This window comes from Thalia democratica, chromosome 6, assembly GCF_965202585.1.
Source record: "Thalia democratica chromosome 6, ktThaDemo2.hap1.1, whole genome shotgun sequence".
NCBI classification, from domain to species: Eukaryota; Metazoa; Chordata; class Thaliacea; order Salpida; family Salpidae; genus Thalia; species Thalia democratica.
Genome location: NC_139170.1, coordinates 22247760 through 22258105, shown reverse-complemented (window position 1 = coordinate 22258105; position 10346 = coordinate 22247760). Strand labels below are relative to the sequence as shown.

Below are 10346 nucleotides of genomic sequence, written 5' to 3'. Positions count from 1 at the left end.
TTCTTATATCTTATTTATTTTTGTCCAAAAAAAGAAATCCATTACAGCACCAAACGCATATTTTTGTAAAAGACAATAAAAACAAATTTAATATAGACATCACACCATTTCATAATTGTAAACAAATGCTTAATTATAAAATGAATTTGCCAAGTACATTAGGTAATAAATGTTAAGTATAAAATAAGTCACATATAAATAAAATAATGTTAAAATCTACTTTTATTGAAATTAGCAAAAATTTTCTACAAGTTTTATTATTTTATATAAATTTAAATCTTTTTTTTTAATAGATGAATAGTTTTATCTTTTTTTTCAATATTTATAAATAAATTGAACAAATTGTTAAAAGTGGGAAAGTCCCCAATCTGCTTTTAACTAGAAGCAATATCAAAAACATCCATTATAGTAAGTATATCTGGTACCTCTCGTATCTTTACGACCTCTCGTATCATTACGCATTTTTTCTGTGGACACAATGTGCGTAAATAAGCGAGAGGTTACTGTAAGTCGACTTCTCGACTAAAACCGGCCGGATTAGCGAGGAACCGGCTTAGCGAGGACCGGATTAGCGAGGAAGCATTGTACCAGTAAAAGCTCAACATAAAACTTTAATCATTTTTTTTATTTTTTAATACTTCTTTAATTTCTTATGACTCGATTTTGTACTAAGCTTTGTTCAGAAAGCTTCTTAAACTAGTTGGCTGCTATATTTAAATAAAAACAAATTACTTTTTGGTGGTCTTAACTTTGCGTTCTAAGAGTTATTTAACCGTAAAGTTTCAGTAACATCTTAGTTTAATTTTCCAGCGGCGAAAAATAGCGTTTGAAAAGAAACTCAAAGTTTCACAACGGTTTATTTTCAAACTAACAAGTTTTTCGATTTTAAAATTTCTAAAGCGCCATCGACGGAAAATGAACCAAAATAATTCGCGACCATTTTTAAAAATGCGTGCATTGTTTAAATATATCTTGGTTTTAAAACGCCATTTGTGAAATATAAACCAAACTAATTCGTGGTTTGTTTTAAAAATCTGCTGTAAGCTAATTTCTAAAGGTTTTTTGTTATTCGCAATCGTTTTGCGTTTAGAGTAAGAAATGTGTTTTTTTGTAAAGAATTCGCGATTAGTTTTAACATTTATTTTATTTTTTCCGTTTTGTGCTGTCGCTGCTGTGCTTTTGTTTAGAGAATGGGGCAGCTTTCGTGATTTCGTCGCTTTGCCGGACGGATTAACGCTGGAGAAAGTGTTTGTAGTCGCTGATGTTCTTTCATTTATGATTGGCTTTGTCTCTGCATCCTTCTCTGATGGTGCAGGTAATGCTTGTGTTCTCACAGGTGGAGACGGCTCTCTGTGAGCCTCTATATTGGCCGTTAGCCCTAATTGTTCTGGCTCTGGCTGCGGTTGCCCAGATTGTTTGGACTGCCCGATGTGGTATTGGCTATGATGGCTCTGATCTTTGGCTCTGGTCTTGGAGGTTCTGGCTTCGGTGGCTCTGACCTTAGTTCTGGCTTCAGTGGCTCTGACATTTGACTTTGGCCCTGTTGATTCTGGCTGCGGTTGCTTGGACCGTTGGGACTGCCCGTTGTGGTGCTGGTTGGAATTGCTCTGATCTTTGGCACTGGTCTTTGACTCTGGCCTTGGTGATTCTAGCCGTGGTTGCTCAGTACATTGGTTTTTAATAAGTATTTTTGTTAATAATATAATATAATACTGTTTACTGAAAGTAGGTATAGTGTTTATTGAACTTATACTACTGTTTACTAGAAGTAGGTATAGTATTTATTGAACTGATACTACTGTTTGCTGAAAGTAGGTATAGGGTTTATTGAACTGATACTACTGTTTGCTGAAAGTAGGTATAGTGTTTATTCTAAACTAATTTTGGGTCACCACTACAAAACGTAGAAAACAAAAAGAAGAAGTTACGGACTTAAATAAGGTGCGTGTTAAACAACTAGGGTTCACCATTTAACAATCGACCGATGTTTATAATAATGTTACTTATATTTGCGAAGCTGGTTATTATCTGACTACGTACGTTGTAACACTATCGGTGAAGTTATTTAACTGTTTAGAAATGACTTAGCTAAGTCGACTTAATGAATTGCGAACTAAACTTAGACTCTGTTTTAAGCTTAGCCTAATTAGATAGTTAGATTGTTAGAATGCTTAACTAGTTGTATATAAAGAAATCGAGTCTAGAAACACAGCTGTATTACAATGAATAGAAAATGCGATTACACATAATAACAAAATATACAAATAAACTACTTCAATTCACAAGTTCATTTAAAGACAGTCGCCTTCGTACAAGAAGTACGAGGCGAACACAACACTTATCAATAACGTTCACTAGCGCTCTCAAAAACTTACTCATCAAAAAACTAGCGCTTTACTGAATTAAAGCGTTTTTAACTTTGAGAGAAAAGAAAGAAAAGAACGGTGCTAACTGTTACAGTGGTAATTCTTGAGGACTAGAAAGCTTGACGAAGCAATTTGTTCGGGAGGCGGCTTTGACAAGCGGAACTATTTACCTTAGACCAGGGGTTCCCAACCAGGGGTGCGAGATGGCTTTTATTTTTTGTATGACAAATAAGGAGATTTTCACTGTCTGATAAAGTTTATAAAGCTAAAAAGTACATTTTGTTATAAAAAAGTTGGCGCTAATTTTCTGAATGAATTAACTTTATTAGTACGTCATAGAGCAAGAGCAAATTTTTAAAAGTAAACTATTTTAACTAATATCATTTAATAGCTGTTAGTTTAGAATTAACATTTCAGTAAAGCTTTCTTAGAGTTTTACAACTGTGAATTGTAATCATCTATTCTTTAAATATTTTATTTTCTTAACTGGCCATTAATTGTTTAAAACAGTTAATGAGCTAGCATCTATTTCAAATGAAAAACTTAGATAAAAATTAGTATCTTCAGCAGATTTTTCATTAGCTGTTAAGAACAGGTTCTTTTAAGTCTATTACATTTATAATGTAATCTTTTATAAAGCTTAGTTGTGCAGAAAGTGGTGCTTAAAGATTAAACATCAATAAATTGTAAAGCTCACAGCAACTACTGTATTTTATACCATTTAAGAAAACTTGTTTTTAGCTCTAGTGAAACCAATTTTTATAGATTAGCAAAAGTATTCAATGCATCAACTGAGTTTCTATTCATGCCTTTTTTGAACTTAAGCTGTTTACCTTTTTCAATCTACTTTTTTCTATTTATGTTGTAAGCATACAAACTTTTTAGTATTTGCTTTTATACTTATCTTTTGACAATTTAAGACTAATTATCTTTTTATTTTTTAAAATCTTAACTCAAACCTTTATTATTTTGAAACCTCCTAGCTGCTAATAGTTTTGAAAATAAAACATTACATAAGCTTAACTTAGAACAGCTGATTTTTATATTTTAAGAAGTACATATATTCATAACAAAATGTATAAAAAGTTTAGTTTTAAGTTTAAGCCTAATATTTATTACTTTTCTAGTGATTTTTCCTCACTTCTAATATTTTTTCAAATCTTAAAAGACTAAATGACGAAGTCATAAAGTCATTGTTTTAGTATAAATTTTATGAAAAAGAATTTCTTAGTAATTGACTTTTTTATTTTTTTACAATACAGTTTATTTAATTAGTACTCAATCATGTCAAAGATTAGGAAGTGGAATGAAAGTTATGTTCAGTTTGGTTTTACTTGCACTGAAACAGTTGAAGGCCTGCAAAAACCGCAATGCATGTTACGTAACATTGTATTTTGGAACTCAAAATTGAAGCCATCTAAATTACAAGAACATTTTAACAAACGACATGGTGGAGCAGATATTTCAGGTCATGATTTTGAGTCATTGAAATCTAAAAGGATCCGCTATGAATCACGAGGGACACTTCCCAAGTTCTGTTTTTTATCTGCTGGCAAACCTCTTTTATTGGCTTCTTACCATGTGGCGTATAACGTAGCTAAATCCAAAAAGCCTCATACAATTGCTGAAGAGTTGATAAAGCCATGTGTGTTACAAATGACAGAAGATGTCCTGGGAAAAGAAGCTTCAAAAAAGTTAGTGCCGTTATCTAATAATATTATTTAAAGTCGAATTAAAGATTTAAGTTCGGATGTTTTGGATCAAGTCATTGCTGAAATCAAAGCTAGTTCTTTAAAAATCTCTCTACAAATGGACCAATCAACCGATGTTGAAAATTGCAGTCAATTGATTGTACTAGTGAGATATGTGCATGATGGTTCGATAAAAGAAGATTTCTTATTTTGTGAAGATCTGAAGAGAACTACAAAAGCAAAAGACATCTTTCAATGTGTCAAGAATTTCTTTGCGAAACATGACTTAGACATGCAAGTTATTGGTTCTGTATGTACTGACGGTGCCCCTGCTATGTTGGGAAATAAATCTGTTTTTTTTTTTGCTTTGTTAAAATAGGATATTCCGCACTTGCAGGGTACTGACTGTTTTCTTCATCGACATGTCTTGGCATCAAAAACATTGCCCTCGAAATCTAAAAATGTCCTTGATCTTTGTATGAGGACAATCAACTGGATTAGAGGTCGTTCTCTTAATCACCGTCTTTTTAAGTCCTTGTGTCAAGATTATGGTAGTGAACATTCAGTTTTACTTTTCCATACGGAGGTCCGCTGGCTATCACGTGGAAGAGCTTTAACGCGCTTTTTTAAATTGAGGAAAGAAGTAAAAGCTTTTCTTAAGGAACGTGACTATGACCATTTTAAAGAAATTGAGTCAAAAGAATTTATTCAAATACTAGCTTACTTAAGTGACATTTTTAGTCGCTTGAATGACATGAGTGTTTCCATGCAAGGGAGAAATGTCAATATTTTAAAATGTCATGAAATAATAAATGCTTTTAAAAGAAAGTTAAATCTCTGGTGTCGACGAGTTGAAAAGGCAATTTATCAAACTTTCCATTACTCGAAGAAGTGACTGATGAAGATGAGTGTTTTGTTCCAAGTGTGCGTGAAGAAATTATAAACCATTTGGAAATACTATCCAAGTCTTTTGACGGATATTTTAAAATAGGAGAACTGGAAACTTCTGAAGAATGAATAATAAATCCATATTCTTTTAATTTGAATCACATTTCCGATGATGAATCGTTAAAAGATGAACTTATTGAATTATGCATGAACCGTTTTATCAAAATGCAGTTTGAAAGCAAAACTCTTGAGCAATATTGGTGTTGTTCAATGAATATGTTTTCAAAACTTGGTGAAAAAGCACTAAGTACTTTCATTCCATTCGCGACAACTTACTTGTGTGAGTCTGGATTTAGTACTCTATTGTCTATAAAAACTTAATCAAGAAACCGCTTGAATGCACAGACAGACATGCGAATTGCCATCAGCAACAAAATGCCACGTTTTTAGAAAGTTTTGTACAATAAACAGGAACAAAAGAGTCATTAACTTTAGAGTGGATTTAAAATTAAGTTCTTTATCTTTTCAAAATAATATTGCATGAATAGTATTTTTATAATTTGTTAAATACCTTGTGAGTATAACGAGGTGTCATTTAGGATTTTTTATTAAATATATAAGAGTAGTTTAGTTTTTTGTTAATGTTAATTGAAAAAAAAGTTTTATAAAGATAGATAATTTTTTTTCGTTTAAATAAAAAGTATTTTTTTTAGTTTGTTTAAAAATGAGCAGGTAGAATTACAAGTGATGAGCTCCAAACTCACTTGCTTGACCTTCATAAAACATTTATCGTTGCGAAGGGAAGAGTGAATTTTGATGTTTTCTACCTTATGAAAAATAGATAAAACGTGTTTTAAAATAGTTTGTTATGTTTTTAAATTTCCAAGTATTTTATTTTTTTTAATATAGTACACTATCATAAAATTAAAATACAAATTATTAATTAATGAAATTGTAATGATACGTTATTTAATTTCAATTTCCTATTTTTTAATTGGAAACACTTTGTTGTTGGGAAAGCTAAAAACAACAACAAATGAGATGTTGACAAGTTATAGTACAAGAAGTTTGAAATTGTTGCTATAACAACAGTCATCATTCAAAGAAATGACTATTGTGAGCTTGGGGAATTGAGAGATAGTAGTCTGAGTTCTGAGGAAAGAATTGGAGTTGAGTTGATTGTCTTCCAGTAGATCCACCTTTTCCTGTGTGCTAGTGACTAATTTTATTGACTTTTTTTATAAGCAAGATACTTAAATTGTTTTTAGACAAATTTAAGTATTTTCTTAAATTTTGTTAACATTGTATAAAATTTTATAACAGTTTATAAAATTTTATTGATTTTTTTCATACCTGAGTTTTTTGTTGTAATTTTTGTCTAATTTTAACTACTTTATTCATTTTAAGTTTTTTATATTTTGTTACAAATTGGTTTACTATTAAGTTTTTAGATTATAAATTTATCCCAACTGCTTTGTATTTTATATTATTAAATAGTTTTTGTTAAAGTAAATCTAAACTATGTCACGGGTCAGTCCAAATCCAGAGTGTCTTCAAAACACTAGGATTCAAATTCGGGCTAAGAGTGCTCGCATTCAGAGCCAAAGACCTCTTAGCCATGAGTCAACCATTGACCCCCCTACCCTTCTAAACAAACCCTTGGAAGTTGGCACGTGTCAGCCGACAAAAGTTTCTAGACATAACAGGCCAAACATAGGTATTTTTACCAATAACACGCAACGTTAACCAATTTTTACATTTAGACCTTATAGGTCCATTAGATAAGTCAGTTGACTATCAATATGTTCTAATGATAAAAGATAGAGCAACTGGATTATTGGTAACGGCTCCCATACCAGATAAAACAGCAATAACTGTTAGCAATGCCTTTATACAAAACTGGGTAGGGCATTATGGAGTACCTCAGGTTGTTCTTTCAGATAACGGCAAAGAATTAAAAAAAAAATTATTGCAAGAGGCGTGTAAACAATTGGGAATTGAGCAAAGGTTTACCTCTTCAAGAACGCCTCAGACAAATGATTATGTTGAAAGACAGAATAGAACAATCAATGTGGCTTTTCGTTCACTTAAAGACAAAACAAATTGGGCTCTTCACCTCCCATTAATTACTTGCACCATTAACAACTCATTTATTGAAGGTTCCCCTTACTCCCCGGCCCAGTATGCATTTGGATGCTCTTTAAATTTAAGTGGCCGACTCCTTTTTGATAAAGTTGATGAAATTCAACAAATCACCAGACCATCTCCTTTTGAATGTGCGGTCTTTGTAAATTCCATGGCAGATATCAGCCGCAAGTTCAAAAAAACTAAAAATGATGCACCTTTTTATCAGCCAGGCCTTTTTAATTGTAGATATATTTGGCTTAAAAACATAACAGAAAGAAATTAGATAAGTTGTATGAAGGACCATACAAAGTGGTAAGAAATAAATCAACAGAACATTCTTTGTACATAATAAAAACTTCCCATGTTGTGAAAGTATCAATTAGAAATGTTAAAGCTTATGTTGGTCCGTTAAATCTTACTAATGAATTGGAAGGTATTAATAGTTATAATTTAAGGCCACATGGGCCAGTTAATTATGCAGAGACCCATAGTTCAGAAGAGTAGGACATGTTTAATGGTATGGTGGATTATTTTGGGTTTGGACTGTAATAATTATTTTTTTTATTTAATATCCAATATTTTTAATATTTCTTTTTGAGCTATTTTATCCTTATAAATATTTAAAAAAAATTTAAACAAGTTATATGTAATTTGGGAAATAAAAAAAAAAAAATCTGTTTTAAATGTGCTTTGTTTTTGAATTGATTTGTTTATCTAAATATAAACTAACTTATAACAAGATAATAAGATTTTTTTACTTATATTTTATTTATTCTTACTTTTTTGTATCTAATTTGAACTATTAAATACAATTATTGCTTGTTAAATTTATGACAATTTTTGAAACAAAATCCTAAATTTTGGCTTAAAGATTATTTTATTAACACACGAGAAAAAAAACATATCAAAAATCAAGACTTATTCTAACATTTTATTTTATAAAAAACTAATTTTCTGTTTGGTTTTATTGTGTTGGGAAGTTTAAATAAATAATTAAATCCTGCTTGTGTAACTTACAGTAACCAGGCAAATTTAACAACAACTGTAAACATTAAAAAAATTCCCTAAAACACAATAAAAAAATGAAAACTTTATTAATTGCTGTTCTATGGAATTTATTGATTTATGTTCAGAAGTTTGACATTTTACATGACCGTAATGTTATGTGTAACTGTATTTGATTTTATGGGTTTTGTCGCCATGATCGTTATTTTAGTTTATTTATTTTGTCGATAATCTTAGTATGACGTTATTTATACATATTTTGTTTTTTGTTACCCATATATTCTTTTCTTCCCTTGAAGAGAGTGAGGAAGGAAAGCGAAATGTTACAGCGTAGTTCATCTTTACTAGCGTGTTTTTATATATTTTACTGTTTTGAGAACAATACTTCATGAGATAGGTGCATGTTTAAAAAAAAGAAAAGAGAGGAAGGGTAATGTAACGATACGTTATTTAATTACAATTTCCTATTTTTTAAATCGTAAACACTTTGTTGTTAGGAAAGCTAAAAACAACAACAAATGAGATGTTGATAAGTTATAGTACAAGAAGTTTGAAATTGTTGCTATAACAACAGTCATCATTCAAAGAAATGACTATTGTGAGCTTGGGGAATTGAGAGATAGTAGTCTGAGTTCTGAGGAAAGAATTGGAGTGGAGTTGATTGTCTTCCAGTAGATCCACCTTTTCCTGTGTGCTAGTGACTAATTTTATTGACTTTTTTTATAAGCAAGATACTTAAATTGTTTTTAGACAAATTTAAGTATTTTCTTGAATTTTGTTAACATTGTATAAAATTTTATAACAGTTTATAAAATTTTATTAATTTTTTTCATACCTGAGTTTTTTATTGTAATTTTTGTCAAATTTTAACTACTTTATTCATTTTAAGTTTTTTATATTTTGTTACAAATTGGTTTACTATTAAGTTTTTAGATTATAAATTTATCCCAACTGCTTTGTATTTTATATTATTAAATAGTTTTTGTTAAAGTGAATCTAAACTATTTCACGGGTCAGTCCAAATCCAGAGTGTCTTCAAGACACTAGGATTCAAACTCGGGCTAAGAGTGCTCGCATTCAGAGCCAAAGACCTCTTAGCCATGAGTCAACCATTGACCCCCCTACCCTTCTAAACAAACCCTTGGAAGTTGGCATGCCAACCTCCTCTGGTTTCAAAATCAATGATTTCAGAATAAAATTATTAATAAATATTTAAGCATATAGTTTTAGAGGTGCAAGATCAAATTAAGAGATTTTAGGGGTGCGGGGCATCAAAAAGGTTGGGAACCACTGCCTTAGACCCTATACTTTTTAGTTACAAACATAGCTATGAAAAACAAATAATAGCGACAGTTTGCACAGTACTTTTATTTATTCAACTAATAAATATTGAACTTCACCACACGACCAACAACAATAGCATCCGAAATAGTGATGTACCGGACCCACAATTTTGGGTCTGGCCGGACCCGGATCCAGACTTTTTTTTCAAATTAGGATCCAACCGGATCTAGACTTTTTTTTTAAATTAGGATCCGGCCGGAACCGGACTTTTTTTTCAAATTAGAATCCGGCCGGAACCGGATCTGGATTTTTTTTTTTAAATTAGGATCCGGCCGGACCCGGATATTTTCTTCAAATCAAGATCCGGCCGGATCCGAATATCAGACAAAAATGGCAATATCCGGATAGTGAGTCCTTTTTCAAACTAGCAGGGTTACCACTGTTTAATTAAAAAAAAACTAGCAAAAGTCAGGGTTCCAACCAAAATTTCAGATAAAAAATCTAGGGAAAAAAAAATCTAGGGAAAAATTATCAAAAAAAATAAGTCTAAAAATAAAATAAATCTGTAGTATTTTTAATTTTATTCTAATTTTTGAACTTTGCTTTTTTTTAACTTGAACTTCTAAACTTCTTTTTAACTCTAAAATATAAATATACTTTATAAAAAAAATTACGTTATATCATATATATATTATCATAAAAATTGGTCCAGCACTAAAAAAAAAGTAAAATCTAGGGAAATTCATGATTTTTTCAATTTTATTTAGGGACATTTAGGGTTTTTTTTTGAAAATTGCAAAAGTCTAGGGATATCTAGAGAAATCTAGGGATATGGAAACCCTGTAAAGTGAGTACAAACTAGCCTGAGTCAGAATGAGGTTTTTCAAAACTGAAAAAAAAAATTTAATCTAATAATAAGTAGAACAGCTAGCCACAAGGTTGACCAATTTTAGGTAATATTTACAATTAACAATCTGAAATCAAG

The 10346-nt window shown here is 30.8% G+C and overlaps 1 protein-coding gene across 1 annotated transcript; it reads left to right on the top strand.

Moving 5' to 3' along the window:
- The first annotated feature begins 4022 nt into the window (after window positions 1-4022).
- LOC145838896 (protein FAM200C-like) lies at window positions 4023-5074 on the top strand. Its single transcript, XM_082946516.1, has 4 exons — window positions 4023-4060; window positions 4112-4409; window positions 4455-4608; window positions 4947-5074. Exons 1-4 carry the CDS (start codon window positions 4023-4025, stop codon window positions 5072-5074), a joined length of 618 nt encoding a protein of 205 aa, XP_082802642.1.
- The last annotated feature ends 5272 nt before the right edge of the window (window positions 5075-10346 follow it).